This window comes from Anabrus simplex, chromosome 6, assembly GCF_040414725.1.
Source record: "Anabrus simplex isolate iqAnaSimp1 chromosome 6, ASM4041472v1, whole genome shotgun sequence".
Classification (NCBI taxonomy): Eukaryota; Metazoa; Arthropoda; class Insecta; order Orthoptera; family Tettigoniidae; genus Anabrus; species Anabrus simplex.
Genome location: NC_090270.1, coordinates 153288480 through 153306534, shown reverse-complemented (window position 1 = coordinate 153306534; position 18055 = coordinate 153288480). Strand labels below are relative to the sequence as shown.

General features: G+C 38.0%; 1 protein-coding gene and 1 long non-coding RNA gene across 2 annotated transcripts in view; one reads left to right on the top strand and one right to left on the bottom strand.

Annotated features, from left to right (window-relative positions):
* The window catches only part of LOC136876223 (uncharacterized), a 55106-nt gene that overhangs the window by 13835 nt on the left and 23216 nt on the right, over positions 1–18055 (bottom strand). The window lies entirely within an intron of this gene.
* LOC136876222 (esterase E4) overlaps positions 1–18055 on the top strand; it is a 118778-nt gene that overhangs the window by 82384 nt on the left and 18339 nt on the right. The window contains exons 7-8 of the mRNA XM_067149990.2: positions 1861–2042; positions 4743–4869. Coding sequence (XP_067006091.1) covers positions 1861–2042; positions 4743–4869 — 309 coding nt within the window. The remainder of the gene's footprint in view (positions 1–1860; positions 2043–4742; positions 4870–18055) is intronic.

Genomic DNA, 18055 nt, shown 5'->3' with positions numbered 1-18055 from the left:
ATTATACAATGTGCATCTTGAATAAAGGCTAATCTGCAATATTAACATAACATACAAACAACAACTTCATCTATTACTAAGCAGATATTGCTGACAACATTGCTTGAAACTTGCAGATGAGGCTGACAGAGACAGGTAGTGTATTCCATGCCACTCGAGATAATGAGCACACTCAACCTAAAGGATCAATAATGGTATTTGCTTTACGTCCCACTAAAAGGTTTCCAGGTTCATACTGATTATTTTAAGCTGGTGATTGGTGATATATTGACCACTTGTGTGGCACTTCTGTACCTGTGCCCCCAATGGCGTATGGCAGTAGGCAGGGGTGGCATTATAACTACGTAGTTACTATGCTATTTCCATAAGGAATATCCATTTGTTGCCTGCCGTAGGCGATAACTGAGGCTGGCGGAGTATCAGGTGGTGTTATACCGGAGTTTGACTGTAGTTATATATTGCTTTCAATCGTATATCGGTATCATCATATCTAAGCCAGATTAAATGATAGTGGAATGCCTTTCTAGCCAATCATCTAGACTGCTGCCATAGGAACTTCTGAAGGAGAGCTGCCTCCTATTCTTTAGTTTGGTCTTTCTACAGATATCCATCCAATATGATTGCACTTACAGACCAAGCAGCATAGCTGTGCATGGTAATGCCATACTGCTATAGAGCCAAGTTCAGCATTTGGGAGATGAGAGCATTCTAACCCCATCGTTGGCTGGCCTGAGAATAGCTTTCTTTGGTTTCCCATTTTGACTTCCAGGCAAATGCCGTGACAGTTTCTATTCATAGGCCACAGCTGATTCTTTCCACCTCCTTACTCTATTTTATTTAATCTTCATTAGTTCTTCAACTGATGCTGGCAACAGGGACGGCATCCAGTTGTAAAATCATGGCATGTTATTTCATCTCACCTCATCCCTGACCCCGTATCAGAAAACGGGACTAAGGGGTAGACACACATACATACTGTACATATATGGCAGATTGACTATCTGTTTAACTGGGACATACAAATCCCATCTTTGCAACATCACGTGGTTAACAGGTGAGGATTTATACTTTATGCATTTTAGCTTTTTGCTTGTAAGTTGCCTCAGTGAATCAGTGGTAGAGTGTCCAAGTCATGATCCCAGGTTTTCAGGTTTGATCCTAGCTGAAGTAGCAGATTTTTGAAGGAAGGTAAAACATCTTGGCACTCCATATTATTGTTGTTGGTATGTTTTTTTTCTTTTACGATTGGCTTTACATTGCACCGATGTTGGCATGTTAAAGATATTTGGTGGTTCAGTCAGTGTTACTGAACAAAATTAAATTAACTCAGCTATAGTATCTGCTCCAGTAGAATTCCACTTTTGTTGCTAGATAGCAGCACAATCAGAATGTTGTAATTGGTAAGTAGGTCACCTGCATGGCATCACTTCAGAAGATCTGCATTAAGGTAGATGAGGCCATATGATTGTTACTATTTATTGCTTGTATTATGCCTTTGTTTATGAATCACTTGTCATTTTGGAAGACTCGTTTCAGTTCTTGAAGTAGAGAAAAGTTCCACAGTATACCCAAAAATAAAGATGGTGGTTGCTGTTGATATTATTATTATTGCTTGTTGTTTAAAGGGGCCTAACATCGAAGGTCATCGGCCCATTATTATTATTATTATTATTATTATTATTATTATTATTATTATTATTATTATTATTATTATTATTATTATTTATAATCATGAAGAACAATCAGTTTGGTTTTTGTTGACAAAAACCACTCATCATTGTTGTGTGAGGAATGCTGACATGTACAGTATACATATTTTTCAATTTCTTTACTCAACATAGCACACTGGTTTAATTTCAGATATGATGGTCTTTCCAAAGATGCTAGATGAACTGAACAGCAATCCTGAAAAATTCCTTCCTCTGTATTTAGGCATGGACACTAATTCCGAAGTTGAGTCGCATATAATTGCAAGGAAAGCATGGGACTTCTATCTTAAGAATGAAACTTTACATTATGGCAACCTCATCAAGTTGGCAGAGGTATGATGTGTTTAGTTCTTCAATTCATCATATACAGAATGATTCACTTGAGATGGAAAATGTATTATTAGGAATATACCATGAGCATGAGATACAAACAAAGCAGTTCTTGATATACTGGAGTAGACTTTTGCAGCTAGTGCCATCTATCTTCCTCCAGATTATTATGCTGTGTTAATGATTTTAATGTCAATGATGTCCGGCTCCATGGCTAAATGGTTAGCGTGCTGGCCTTTGGTCACAGGAGTCCAGGGTTTGATTCCCGGCAGGGTCGGGAATTTTAACCTTAATTGCTTAATTTCGCTGGCATGGGGGCTGGGTGTTTGTGTCGTCTTCATCATCATTTCATTCTCATCATGACACGCAGGTCGCCTACGGGAGTCAAATCAAAAGACCTGCATCTGGCGAGCCGAACTTGTCCTCGGACACTCCTGGCACTAAAAGCCATACATCATTTCATTTTTTTTCATGTCAATGATTTTGTATCCCACTAACTACTGTTACAGGTTTTGGAGATATCAAATCAGAATTTTGTTCCACAGGAGTTCTTTTACATACCAGTAAATCTACTGACACAAGGCAAACACATTTGAGCACCTTCAGATAACATTGGATTCAGCTGGGATCGAACCGATCAACTCGGGCTCAGAAGGCTATCATTTTGCCTTCTGAGCAACTCAGCCCAGTGACATTGTAAGCATGTCAACATTTTGACTTGCTCTGCAGTAGCCTTTGTCAAGACAAAATGACATGTGAAGGATGGGCACCCATTCTTTTATAGCAGTGAGAAGGATAAATGATGGCACTACTATCTGGTTTCCTCTCTCTCAAACTGGTGATATCAAGACTTGCACAGTGTGACCCAGTGTGACCATTTTGCTGTCATCTCATGGTGAGTGCCAGCCCTCAAAGTCAGCTATTCTGTAAATCCTCTTCTTTCTTATTGAAACAGTTGTCCTGTTTCACTATTTCAGTAGCTTCTTTGTAGAGATACGCATGATGCAAGTGGTAGTCAGAACCGTGGTTTCCTCAGATTTTATTTTGTGACATAAAAGAGAAAGTGTGCCCTGCAACTGCATATTTTTCAATCATTCTAAGACACTGTAAATACTGATCGAAACTTGAAAATCTTCTATGAGCTTTTGAACCAGTTGCACGACTGGGAACTTGTCATAGTTTCTTCCTGTAGGGTGATGCAGTTTTGAACATCTTCAGTTATTGCATGACAGAAATTCACAACTCTTTTAAGAACTGTGACCATCAGGATCTTCTCCCTGACCCTGTCAGAACTAATTTCTTAGAGATTTTGTAATCTAATATTTATGCCATCTAGGCAAGGTTAGTTTGAGAAAATAAAGACAATTTTAGATTTAAACTATGTTATGCCACATTTTACATTTGCCATTATGGTGCAATAGGTAAACATGTGTCTGTACAGTGGTCATGAGCATTTCCACAATCTTCTATGATACAGTCCTATGATGGACCAAGAGATGTTTTACAGCAGTGCTTTTCAAATTTGACTAAACAGTCTTTGGTAAATACAATAATGAGTGTGAATCCCCAAGGGAGTCATTAATAATATGGTGTACAGTGGTTTAAGAAGTAATTTATTTCAAGGAGATCAAAGATATTTTGGAGTTCTGCCTTTCATATTTGCCTTCCCACAGATATAATACATTTGTTTTGATACTTCATCATTTGTTTTCAGATTTCATTATGTATTGTTGGTAAAGTAGCATCAAATTTCATGTTCACCATTCTCTAAAATATTCACTTTTATTCAAAATACCTTATAAATCCAAACTGCATAACTTTTCTCTTGCCTAAATCTGATCCTATATTATTATATTGACTGGAATGCATGTTACATAAACATACTTCAAGACTGTTGTTTATAACTATTGGACATCATTTTCGTATCAAATTCAGATACAGAATTCTTGGGATTATTATACCCAAAGAAGATTACAATGATACCCAAAGAAGATTACAATCTTTATCACGATTGTTACTAGCCCAAGACCTGCAAAGTCATGGTCTTCGTTAAAGAATTTTTCTTTTAGTTTTCATTTACATTCTTTTAAATTTATTTCCCATGAGTTCAGACACTATTTATTCTCAATACTCTTAGTTTGTAATAGGCATTTTTCTATATTATAATAGTAGCCTGTTAACCTAAGATGTTTTTAAAGTGTAACATATTTTCAGTGTATTCCTTGTATGATTGGTTAATGATTCTGACCGTTCACCTTAAGGTTACCTACAGGCTGATGATGCCCTTAACAAGGGGTGAAACATGTTCCTAAGAAGTGTACATAGTATTATGTAAATTTCACCCACGTAGTACGTGGCTTGTATTGAATAGATGGTACAATAGAATAAATTATTTTGTGATAATTTGCAATTGCTATGTGCTAGACAAAATTTAAATCTCAAGAGTTGTTACAAAGTAATGAAATGAGTATTCAGAACTGTTCTGACAGATAGCTATTTAAGTTGTGTAAACAAAAAAAAACAAAAAAAAAACAAAAAAAAACCAAAAAAAAATTCCATTAATTTCTTATTGCTCCTATTGAAAAAATACTATTTTCATCCTTAAAATAAGTGGCAACTACTTCTAAAATGCAAAAAGAGTTGAATACAATATAAAGCCTTACTGAGAACTACCTTTCTGAGTCAATTATCTTATTTTTTCAGCTAACTTCTGACTACAACTATTTTTGGGGAGTATCACGGAGTGTTGCTCTACACTCTGCTTCAGCCAAAGCACCCGTATTTGTGTATCTGCTTACCTACAATCCACGAGATACTCATATTGTCCTAGGTGGGTATGATACAATTCTGAATTTAATTCAGTTGCATCCTGTAATCAGGTAGTTTCTTTTTAACACTTCTGATAACACAGTTTCATATGCTTTTGTATGACTTTCTTTTATCTACTGCCACCTTGAGGCTACTATTGTACAGAGTATATTTGAAATATACAAAATCCTTTAAACTGGTGGTGGAAGATGATATTATAAGCAAACATCCAATGCTTGAGGTGTAGCAAAAATTAATTCCTCAGTAGAGCAGTATGAAGGATCTTCTACTGCAGTTCTCAGACGACTGAGCGATTTCCAGATTGACCACTTCTCTTCATGTCCTGGGGGTACCTCTTCTGATTGCTCAATCCAATTTGGTATCTTGGACAATCTGTACCTCCATAATTGAATCCTGGTTTTCTTTGGGGGAATATTCAATATGGTGGATATTTTAAGAAAACTCTTCCTCAACTTAAGGCTTTCATTAGCAACTTGATGACCATGGAGAGGATGAGATTATAGATAAGCATTCTCATATCTCTCCATAGTTGCAGGTATTTCCCTTCTGATGTCATAGGGGGCAATGTCTGCGAGGAGATTAAGTTTAACAACAGGTGTAGGTTTTGAGCACCCTGTAATCAACCTACATGTCTTATTAAGAGCCTTGTCCACTTCCTATATATGGGCAGATTTATACCACACTGGACTAGTATACTCTGCTGCAGAATAATACAAAGCAAATGCAGTGGTCTTCATAGATGGATGTGCATCCCAGGTAGAATCTGTTATCTTTCAAAGAATGTTGTTCCTTGCAGTTACTTTAAGCTTTGTGTTCAAGTACTGTTGCTTTTAAATAAGGGTATGATCCAATGTGACTCAAAATTTGCAGTGTTTTCTAAATGTACCCCTTGCCATAACACCTCTAGTTTCATAGAAGCCTGCTTGTGCTTTAGACTGTAAGCAGTGAATTGCATCTTAGCTGGATTTGGTCGTCGCTGATTGTTGAAATAGTACATACAAAGTTCTTCTAGTGCCACATTTAGAATATGTTCAATGGCATCAAACGTTCTGCATTGGACAGCAAGTGCCAAGTCATCAGCGTATTAAACATTTTCTTTTTGAACTTCTGGTTTGTTCTGGAAGTGGATAGTCAATGATGTAAATACTAAACCAACAACTGACCATGATATCAGTGAATACTGAAGGTCTGTCTACGGGTAAGGAAGAAATACTTGGTCAACTTTGTCAAGCATATAAGTGTGACATCCTTTGCATACAGGAAACTCTCAGGGTTGAGAACAGTGGCATAATAAAGTAAATGGTATGCAGCTAATGGTTGAATGTCCTCATCGATAATATGGCAGTGTAATGTTTGTCAGTCCAAACATATGGGTAATCTCGACAGCTCTAACCGAAAGAGATTATCTAGAGATTTTGACCATAGATGCATAGACAAGACTGAGCAAAACTTTTAGCAGAATAACACACTGAACTTCTATAGACCTGTCAGACAAAATTTAAGCAGGTACAATCCTACATACTGAGCCTACAGTTCACAAACTCTGATGGGAAAACAACACATAGTGACAAAGAAAATTGCCAGATTCTGGCAGATTACTTTGAATCCCTCCTCAACTGTGAGGCTCCAAATTCAAGATTCACATTTGAAGAAAAAGCACAACTTCATCATGATTCATCTCCACTCACAAAAGAAGAAATCAAACAGATCATCCCGATATTAAGGAAAGGACACAGACCTCTTTGTGACAGTATAAAGGCAGCAGCAGGAATAGATTGAAAATTCTTAATCTGTTGTTTTACAAATTATTTTTCGTTGTATAAGATTTTGTACTGTTTGGACCTTTGGACTTGGAAGAACTGTTTCTATTTCATAAACCTGGATCTATCCACATCATTTTAAATTCTGATTTAGAAACTCTTATTTATGTGTTGTATCAAAATTATCATTTATCTGTGAAATTTAATATTTTTGTTTGCATGTTGTCAACATCTGTGAAACGGCGTGTACCTACACGCACAGTTCTGGAAGCGCATTTCCTGTTGTGTAAATGAAGACTTTTCTGGAACATTATTATCACTGTGTCAGCAAGAACAAAGAGACTTTTGATTGCAGAAAATAAGAGTTAATGAAACTGGTGAATGTGAATGTCGAAGGTAAATTCTATATTCTGATTGGTTCTCTTTGGTGGTTGCACCATTTCCTGTTTCTCTATCTTACCCCGCTCCTTCTGTGGGAGCAAGGTAGGATCTCGATCTTTGATCATCTGACCATCTTAGTGAGCGGACGCGTTCCTCCTTCGGTCCCCTCGTGGGAAAGCCCGGCCTCAGGGTAAGCACTGTGTCTTTGTACTTTGTCAAATGTAATACAGTGAAATCTCTGCAGAACGATTATCGATACAACGATTATCCCCTCCATAACGATGAAATATTGTGGTCCTGGCATAAAACCCATTGATACAAGGTTTTTTCTCGATGCAACAATACTCTCTATAACGAAAAATCTCTCTACTTCGATCCATTTTTGAGTTCCCTCTGATGAACATCCTCTCTGTACTACGATGACTTGAGCACAAAAATTATCAGGACCATATGTAACTGCGTAATGAAGAACAAACTTTTCAATTGTGTAAGCAAAGGAAGCAAGTAATTACTGTATACTGTATGGTAGCTGCTTATCTGAGGGTAGGTTTATTGTGCAAATCTAGGAATTCACCAGGAATAGAATTCCAAGAATGTCTAGAAGGAATGCACACCTTCAGGATTTAAACAATAATACAGTAGCTGTGGAATAGCTGTTAGAAATCGTAGCACTCTCATTAGTGTACTGTACTGTACATTGTTTTAACACATTGTCGTACATTCCAGAGACTGTTGTCATTGCCGCAGTCGTGTTTCGCCCGGGAGAGACAGCGCAGGTGTTTTGAAGTGCCCTTTTCTGTATTGTATGTACATCGCTGTATGTATTTACAGCATGGCTTCATGTTCCCGGAAACAAATAAGTCTACAGCAGAAATCAACGATAATTAATTAAATAGTTGAGGGAATGAAACAAACAGACGTTGCAAGAAAACATGGCCTATCGCAATCAGCAGTGGCTATGTTCTGGAAGAAAAGAAAAGAGATTGAGGAAATGTTAAAATCAAATGGCATAAATCCTGGAATAAAGCAAAAACTGCGACGTACAGCGACATTGATGCTGCAACGTTGAAGTGGTTCAATGAGAAAAGAGCCCTCAATATTCCAATTAACGGGCCACTACCTTGTGCCCAAGCTAGAAAGTTTGCTAACTTGCTGGGTGTAGACGACTTTAGAGCCAGCAATGGGTGGCTTATTAGGTTTAGAGATCGTCATGGTATAACTTTTAAATCAATTCAAGGAGAAGAGAAGTCTTCTGCGCCAGGTGATGCTGATCATTGGCGAAGCAATTCAATGAAAGAAATAGCACAGAAATACACACCAGAAGATACCTATAATGCTGACAAGACTGGGATTTTTTATCAACTTCTCCCTGAGAAAACCTTGTCTTTGAAAGGAGAGAAATTCAGTGGAGGCAAAAAAATCTAAGCAACGTTTAACTGCTCTCCTGTGTGTGAACCAGACTGGAACACACAAGCTCCAGCCTTTTGTAACAGGAAAAATTCTTAAGCCTAGATGCTTCAAAAATGTTAAACGTTTGCCAGGAAAGTCATTTTAAAATCACTCTTTGCAAAATTACATCTGTCAAATTTTCTGATTTTTTTTTAATATGTACTGTGCTGTACACTATGCCTCAATACGAGTTTTCTCATTTCAAATTTTAGTTGACTACAACGCAAACAAGAGAGCGGGGACGACCACTACTATGTTCTCAGAGTGGCTTCTGAAACTGGATGCTGAAATGAAGAAGAAGAAAAGGAACATCGCACTCATTGTGGATAATTGTGCAGCTCACAAGCAACTACAGGTTCTGCAACATGTGGAGGTCTTCTATTTCCTGGCAAATTGTACCTCGATCCTGCAACCTTTAGATATGGGAATAATAAATTGTCTTAAAGGGTACTACAGAACCAACTTGGTCGAGAGGATTATCACAAACTTAGAAAGAAATCTGTTGAATGCGCAACAGATTAATCTAAAACAAGCATGTGACATGATAGCTGCAAGCTGGCAACAAGTGAAACTGGAGACCGTGAGGAATTGTTGGAGAAAGGTAGGATTTTCACCTGAAGAAGAGATTGACTGTAATGATTTTGAGTATGACACAAGAGTGAAAGTACTGGGTAGTGTTCTTTCTAACTACAGCGAACAACTTGGTGAGAATGTTCCAGCAACAGAAGAATACCTTTTGGTTGATGATGAAATCCTTATGTTCTCTGAACTCATGGTTGAAACAATTGTGGAGGAAATTCAGGGAATCCAGGCGGTAGATGAAGGAAAAGAACGATGTAACGAACCATTGCTTACTCTTCCACAAGCTATTGCATCTTGTGAAGCACTGCAGAATTTTCTATCGAGTGTTCCGTATGTTCCGGAAAATCACTTAGTGAACCTCGACGCGATCAGGTCTTTGTGTGTTTCACTTTCTCCAAAGAAAACTGTCAAACATACTACCATTTCAGATTTCTTTAAGTGAAGTAGTTTACAATAGTGAAGTGCTGCATAGTGTGAATAACCGGTGCTGCAAGTGTACAAAAATGTAATTACTGCACATTGTCAACATGACTGTACTCTGCTGAACATAGGTAAGATACAGTATTGTAATTTCATGTTTCTTTCTGTGTTTCTGTTCTTGCAAATCATATTCACTGTATTTGTAGTAAATTAAATTGTACCATGTGGTAGGTAATTAATGTAATCCAATTTCCAGGTTTTAATCTGTTCACCAATTAACACGAGAAGGTGTTATTCCAAATTCTCTTTATAACGATAATTCCTCTAAAACAATATTTTTTTTGCGCCTGCAAGATATCGTTGTATCAAGATTTCACTGCACTGTATTTCCTTTTCTTACGCAGGAGTTTATCCTCAAGTTTCACGTTCACTGCTAACTTTGTCAAAATGACTTAGCTTTTCAGCTAAGATCTTGTACCTTTTGTTTCGGAGGCAATTTTTTTTTTTCTTTTTCTTAACTTTGTTAACTTATAATGTAATTATCCCTTGGGTTTGCCTCCCCATATTTCTGTGTCAGCTTACATATGTACTGAAAATCTATGCACATTGCCTGAAGTGTTTTAGGTAGTAATGCAACTTTTCTGTACCTCTGTGTGTGGTATTATTTCTACTTTTGTGTAGATCGGGATTAGCCCTCATTTTAATCATCATGTATTGTTGGATAACTTTCTTTCAATTCAAATTAAGTGATTAAATTTCTTTTAACATAATGCGTATGTATACAGGCATGCTTAACAATCTTTTAATAGGCGTTTGTAAAGATCTTTCTATTTTGAGTTTTGATTTGTTTCCTTTTTCTTAAAATAAATGTGTGTAATCCAAGGGCAATAACCCTCTACATTTTTTTTTCCTTCACAAAAGGCTATGTTCCATTACCTTGCAGGGTTCCATGCTGCTTTCCACATCTATTCTGTAGTTGTCATGTTTCCTAACCTGTTTGTTTACTTTTTGTGCTGCAATGTTTTGTTGAACTTTAAGTCTTCTTTTACTGTGTTTAAAATTTCATTTATTATTATTATTTATTATTATGTGCGTACGGACCCAATGGATCACGCAAAGCTCTAACGATTCTGTTTTCTGAGTTGCCAAACAGCTCTCATCCTTTCTCCGTGGATCCTTTTTCGTTCTTCTACCCACTTTGCTCCAGTCTTCTTTTTCACTTCGTTCTCTGGTTGCACTTTCCATCCATTAATTTTTTTCCTACAGAGGTTTCTGTCCGCGGTGTCATTTGAGTTCATCTGGGCTTTTTCCAGATCCTTCTTCACTTCCAGTACCCATGGAATATTTTTTAAATGTTCTATGTAGGTGAGAATCTTATGTGTCAGTCTACTTGCCGGCAGTCTGCAGACGTGCCCATAAAATTTCAGACATCTTTTGCGGATGTCTGTTGCAATGTTGGAAAGTTCTTCTGTCACTTTGCGTGACCTCAGTCTATATCTATCTTCTGTTTTTCAGGGGCCGAAAATTTTTCTCAGGATTCTTCTTTCTTCTTTTAAAATGTTTTTTAGGTCACCTTTCCCATTTAGTGTAAGGTCTTGCTGGCATATAAGACTTCGGGCTTGATTACTGTGTTATAGTGTCTGATCTTTGCATGGCGAGACAAGCACTTTTTATTGTATTTGTTGTGAACCCTACTGTAGGCTTTCCGAAATTTTTGTAGGTGAATTTTCTGGGCAGCCTTCTCGCCTCCCGTTGGTTCAAGTATTTCTCTTAAGCACTTGAAGTGTGGTACTCGGTTGATTTGCCCATATGTCGTGTTCAAATTTTGAATGTCAAGTTTTGAGCAGAAGAACTTGGTCTTTTCAAAGGAAATTTGTAGGCCAACCTTTCCAGCACATTCGCTAAGGGTTTCAATTTGTTTAACGGCTGTGACTACATCATCTGTCAGTATGGCTAGGTCATCTGCAAAAGCGAGGCATGATATCTCAATACCGTCTTTGGGTCATCCTAGTCGTATGGGGCGCCAGTATCCCATGTCTTTCAGTACCTTCTCCCACTCGCGGATGACTGTCTAGAACGAGGTTGAAAAGAGGCGAAGATAAGCTGTCACCTTGTCGGACGCCAGTTTTAATTGGGAATGGTTCAGAAATCTCCCCCATGAATTTAACTTTGGAGATAGTGTCAGTGAGTGTTGCCTTGATGAGGTTGAGGGTCTTGGAATCAAGCCCCAGTTCCTCAAGAATAACGAAGAGAGACTGTCGATCAACCGAGTCGTACGCTTTCCTGAATTCAACAAAAATGCAGATGACCAGTTTGTTCCTCAATGCTTTGTATTTAAGTGTTGCCTTCAAGTTGAATATTTGTTCTGCATACAAGCGACCAGGGCTGAAGCCTGCTTGATATTCGCCAATACATTTATTCAAGTTGTTCTTGCGTTCTCTTAAAAAGGCAAGCTGAAAGAATTTTGTATGCCACTTGGAGAAGAGAAATGCCCCTGTAATTGTTTATGTCAGTCTTATCTCCCTTTTTGTGTAATGGGTGGATGAGGGCACACTTCCAGTCCTGAGGTATTTCTTCCGATTGCCAGATATGTGTAATGATTTGAGTGAGTTCCTTGAGGGAGTTGGGTCCAAGATTTTTCAGAAGTTCTGCAATGATGCCATCATCTCCGGAGGTCCTATTGTTTTTAAGTTTGAGGGTGTGGCCGCGGATTTCTTCCTCTGTCGGTGGTAGAGATTCTGGGAAAGTGTGCCTTGGGGTTCTTGAGGGAATCTTGTGAGGGGCTCTGGACAGTTGAGGAGATCAGCGAAGTAAAGTGCTTGTTCCTGACAATTTTCCTGATTACTGAGTGCAAGTTTTCCATCTGATCTTTTGAAAGCCAGGTTTTGAGGAGCATACCCAAGGACTTGTCTCCCGAATTCGCTGTAGAAATCTCGTATGTTGTAGTTACGAAAGTTGTCTTCAATCGAGTCCAGTTGTTGCTTCAAGTGTTTTCTCTTGACCTGGCTGATGATTTTGGCTACTCATTTTATAGTTTCATTGAAATATGTTTGGTTTTCTGGTGATTTCTTGCTGTTGTATTTCTGGAATGCTTCTTTTCGTTCCTTCAAGGCACGTTCACATTCAGAATTCCACCAAGGGTGTTTAGTATTCTTTTTCAGGGGAATTTGCTCTCGAGCTTTGAAATTCACTTATCCCTGGAACGGAAGAGTTCCAGGTCTTCTGTTTCCATGGAGATTCTCCAGAGAAGTTGACATGATTTTAAGATTGTTTTGTTGACACAGTTCAATGAGTCTCAACCCGTTTTTGTTAGTGAATTTGTGTAATCAAGCCAGTTCCGGTTACACTCTTCACATGCTTATGAGGGTATTTAAGGGTTGTAGTAAGGATGTAAAGGAGAGGTTGTATAAGTCTTTGGAAATACCCCAATTAGAGTATGGTTCCAGTGTACGAGACCACACCAGAATTACTTGATACAAGAACTGGAAAAGGTACAAAGGAAAGCAGCACAATTTGTTCTTGGTGATTTCTGACAAAATAGAAATGTTGCAAAAAAGTTGCAGACTTTGTACTGGGAAGACTTGGGATTAAGGAGACCAGCTCCTCGATTAAGCAGTATGTTATTAGCTGTCAGTGAAGGAATGGCGTGAAATGACATTGGTAGATGAATAAAATTAAGTGGAGCTTTTAAAAGTAGGGAAGATCATAACATGAAGATAAAGTTGGAATTCAAGAGGGCAAATTGGGGCAAATATTCTTTTATAGGATGAGGAATAAGGGATAAGAATAATTTATCCAGGAAAAACATTTAAGAAAAGGCTAGGTAAACAATAGATACGGAATCTGCCACCTGGGCAAGAGCCTTAAATGCAGATCATTGATGATTGATTGAAACAACAAGGCACCTCAATAGTAGGTGAACTGTGGAAGTATGTAGGTGACAAGGCAACTGATAAACTGACAAACATCATCCATGAAATTTGGAAAACAGAGAAATTTCCAAGAGACTGGAATTCTGCCCCAATTTACCCCCTTCATTAGAAAGGTGACAAAATCAATTTTAACAACTATCATGGTATTTCCCTCCTCTTAATTGTCTGCAAGATTCTTTCAAAAGCTCTTCGGACTAAGGCAGAACAACAACTAGATTCACAGCTGGGAGAATAACAGGAAGGGTTCGGGAAAGGACGTTCTTGTATCGAGCAGATTGTGAATCTAAAATCTACCCTCTCGTATATAAAACTCAGGAACAAGAAATTCGTGGTGACTTTTGTCGATTTCAAATAGACTTTCAACCCAATTGTTTGAAATGTCTAATATAAATCCTAAAGAAATTTGGCTTGGACAAGAAAACAAGATGATATAGATGTTGATTCCCATAGGGAATCTGAAATATTTGTCCTGAATGAATAAATTTATAATACCAATATAAATGGTCTGTTATTGGACATTATAAATTTTCCAGCTAACTCATTCCGGGTTGCCAGCGTTTCGCCCTCGTGTGCTAGGTTGGGCTCATCAGTTGGTACCTAGCACACCTACCAAGACGCTAGCTAGTGCATACTGTGGAGGCCACTGCGCAGGCTACTTGGAGCCACCGGCAGTGCCAATGCACTATGAGAGACTTTGTCTCTTTACCAAAAATTGATGCCTGCTCGGCCATCAGATGATATAGATGTTGATTCCCATAGGGAATCTGAAATATTTGTCCCGAATGAGTAAATTTATAATACCAATATAAATGGTCTGTTATTGGACATTATAAATTTTCCAGCTAACTCATTCCTGATTGCCAACGTTTCACCCTCGTGTGCTAGGTTGGACTCATCAGTTGGTACCTAGCACACCTACCAACGAAACAACAAAACAAGAGCGATCATTCAACAGACCCTAACATATACTACTTCCAAAGTGAAGTTAAGAGGAGAAATTTCAGGTGCCTTTGAAATAAGGACAGGAGTTAGGCAGGGAGATGGGCTCTCACCTCTGCGCTTCAACTGTGTTCTAGTGAAAGTTATCTGCAAGTGTTGCATTTTTTATTTTATTTATTCATTCTGCCCAACTAAGGAGCACGTGCGGGCTTATTTAGCACAATGTTTCTTCTTGTCTTCCCAAAATCTCTTCAACCTTTTGCTGTGCTTCTTTTTGTGTTTTTCTGTCCATCTTGTAGCTTGTCTTTTAGGTTGATTAGCAAATTTGTGTTTGTTATGCGATTTCTGAATTTTTTTCTGTATTGCAAGATTTCTTCATTTATACCAATTTCCTGAAGTCTTTGTGTATTTCTGTAAGCCAGTTGTGATTTTTTAGAGATACTCTGAAATTTGGTATTTTCTTTGTTAGCCTATTGTTATCCATCCTGATCAGGTGACCATAGAATTTTATTCTTTTTCTAATGGTGTCTGTGATTTTGTCTGTTACTTGATAGATTTCCTGTGATTTCCTTTTCATCCAAATACTATTTTCGCATTTAGGTCCTAGAATTTCCCTCTCTTGTTTTCCAATGGTTTTTTTCTTTTTTTTGTGATCTGCCACCAATTATCAGGGCTTCTGGTTTGACAACTGTGTTGTAGCATCATCATTTTGCATTTTGGAATATAGATTTTTTGTTGTATCTGCTCCAGACAATTTTGTATGCTTTTTGTAATTTTGTAATTCTATCTTTGTTTGCTTGCTGATTTATGGCTTAAAGCCATAAAATAACAGCCAGGAAACATCTTGAGGCAACCTCTAAGGTTCTGTACCTTAGTTGTATCCCTGAGACCGACTTCGATTGATCTCCCCACTATCTTCAACTTGTTAGCATGATGGAAATGTCAGTTGACGAAACAATTACCCCAGGGTCTAGTACAAGAACTAGTTTATCTCAGTGCATTATTTATTTAATTAATTATTTACCGTATGGCTTTTAGAGCTAGGAGTGTTTAAGGACATATTCGACTTGCCTGGTGCAAGTCTATTTGACGCCCATGGTCAGCCTGCACATCTGGATGTGGGATGATGATGATGATGATGAGATACAGAGAGGGTGAAACCAGGTGACGGCACATAGCCTACTCCTGTTGAATAACACCAAGAGGTCTGCTCAAAGCTTTACATCTCCATCCAACAGACGAATCATCATCAGCAGCGTTATATGCCCTCACTCCATATAACACTGTGAAGAGGCTCGGAATTGAATCCAGCTTTAGGCACATAATCTAAAGATTAGGAATTACATACCACCACCTCTCCGACCCTGCTGGCCAGCATTCTGATGGTGAAAATTCTGTCGACCAAAGGGGTTCGAACCAGCTAACAATGGTGTCAGACTATATAGATTAGATGCCTTAATGATCATGGCCATCATGCAAGTGGCGCAAAGAAATGAGAAATAAAGGAATAGACAGTGGAGTCGGACTGGGCTGCAGGAACATGAAGCTTGAAATTCAATGTCTTGCTTTTGCAGGTTATCAAGCAATCTTTTCTCATTCACTACTTATTAAACAGCCCCTAAATTATTTACACAACAGTCTAAAATACGATCATTCTTCTTCTTCCCAATTTTGGCCATCTAAAGAACACGGAATATGGTGTAACACTCATTTTGTCAACCTGCTCTTATCCATCCTCATTATACAACAAAAAAATTTAAATCTCCTATTTAAATTGATGCCTTCACGGCCCGTAATCGTAGACATGATAATTGGGCATTTGCCATGCCAGAAAATACTGTAAGCTGAATTAATTTACGTTTCACAGAGAACTTTGCTTTGCGTCTTCAGAAGAATTGTTATCATGTCTTTAATTCTCCTCTTTCTGATCATGTCTGACATCCTTTCATTTTCTTCATCCTTGTATAGATAGGTCTTTATTTCTCCCATGTCTAAACTCTCCTTCCTCAGTTTTCAATGGACTCTGTATTTTCCTCAATATTTCCCTTTTCTACATCTCTCCTATTTCACCAGTTTTCATAGAGAACATGCATTCTTTAACATACAGACTCTCTGGTTTGATTACTGTGTTGTGTTTGATTTTAGTTTTTCTTAAGAGATTCTTCTTACTGTAGGTATCTTTAGTCACTTGGTATGCTAGTTCCAGTTTTCTTGCTCTTAATCTATTTGCTTCCTTATCAAATCCATTAATCTGAATATTATTCCATGTATTTAAATTTATTAACCTTGATGATTTTTCTGTACTGTATTTTTAGAGCTGTGGGTGAATCTCTAATATTGGTCATGAATCATGATGATGATGATGTAACGCGTTTCTTCTTGAAGGCAATCAAGGAGAAGTATAATAATAAGACTAATAGGTTATAATTACAAATCTGGGGAGACCCATGAAGTCACAGGAGCATGATGTAGCAGAAAGTTACAGTAAATAAGCCAGCTAGTGCAATGCCAGTGCCAATGTATTGTGCGACGTTGCACTCCTAGGTGCACCCGTAAGGAGCTGTCCTAGCCTGGGTCAGGAGGTTTATGTTAAAATCAATGTGTTCGAAACCTGGTGTAAGTTTCAGCATATCCACTTCAAGTGCCTCTGTATTTCTTATCTTAGGTGTCTTTTAAACTACTACTATTAACACTTTCTGGTGGTTGACAATCACCTTGAGAAATATATTCAGTATGTAGTGTGTCATCAGGAGAAAATTTACAGATTATTTTGCTCTTAATGACATCCCTACAGTACAGACACAACACCGCCACATTTTCCTGTGTGGTCATGCCTGTGTAAAGTATATCCATCTATTTTTACAAGCACAGAACTGATACTGTTAGTCAACCAGCTTTTCTTCCATTATTTAGTAGCACTGCTATACAGCCTACTTTCCATACCCGCATATGTCCTATGGTATCCCTAGCTCTGTTTAGGATCTGTTTCCAGGCACTGGTCAGTGATTTACATATTAATAGGTTAGATTCTTTGAGAAGGTTTTTTGCTCTCCTAACCTGGTTACGATCTTGAAACCTAAGAAATTTTATGATGGTCAGTCATCTTCCCATCACTACGGCTTTAGCTGTCATTCATTTCTGCTTACCAAGCCTGTGACAGCAGTCACTGCTAATGAGATGTCCAGTTGTAGCTTCTCTTTGATGAAGTCAGTGAAAATTTTTATACATGTCTTCATCAGGTTGCTCAACAATGCCATGCAATGATACAGTTACGACGGCTGTACTGACCCAAGTCATCAATCACTTCTTCGTGAAGGGGTAGTGTCTCGTCAATATCTTCATCCTTAGTTCGGCAATCTCAGTGGAACTTGGACCTTGTAGGTTTCATAATAATAATAATGTTATTTGCTTTACGTCCCTTGTAGGTTTCATAGTTGGCAGCCAAGCTCAGTATTTCTTCATGTAGGTTGGCAGTATTGGCACCAGCGCTTGTGGTCGCTGCTGCTAGGTGAGCTTAGAAGTCACTCATTTGACTTTCAAATAGAGTTATTCTTTGATTCATTTCTTTAAGTGTCATATTTTAGCGATATTTTGTAAGCAGAACACTACATAGATGGTTTCAGTAACGAAGGTTGCATGTAAATGCACTAGTTCTTGTTCTTGATGTTTTTGCAGGATATAACAGAGAGCACTTTACACTCACACTACACCAGCTGCCGTTTTC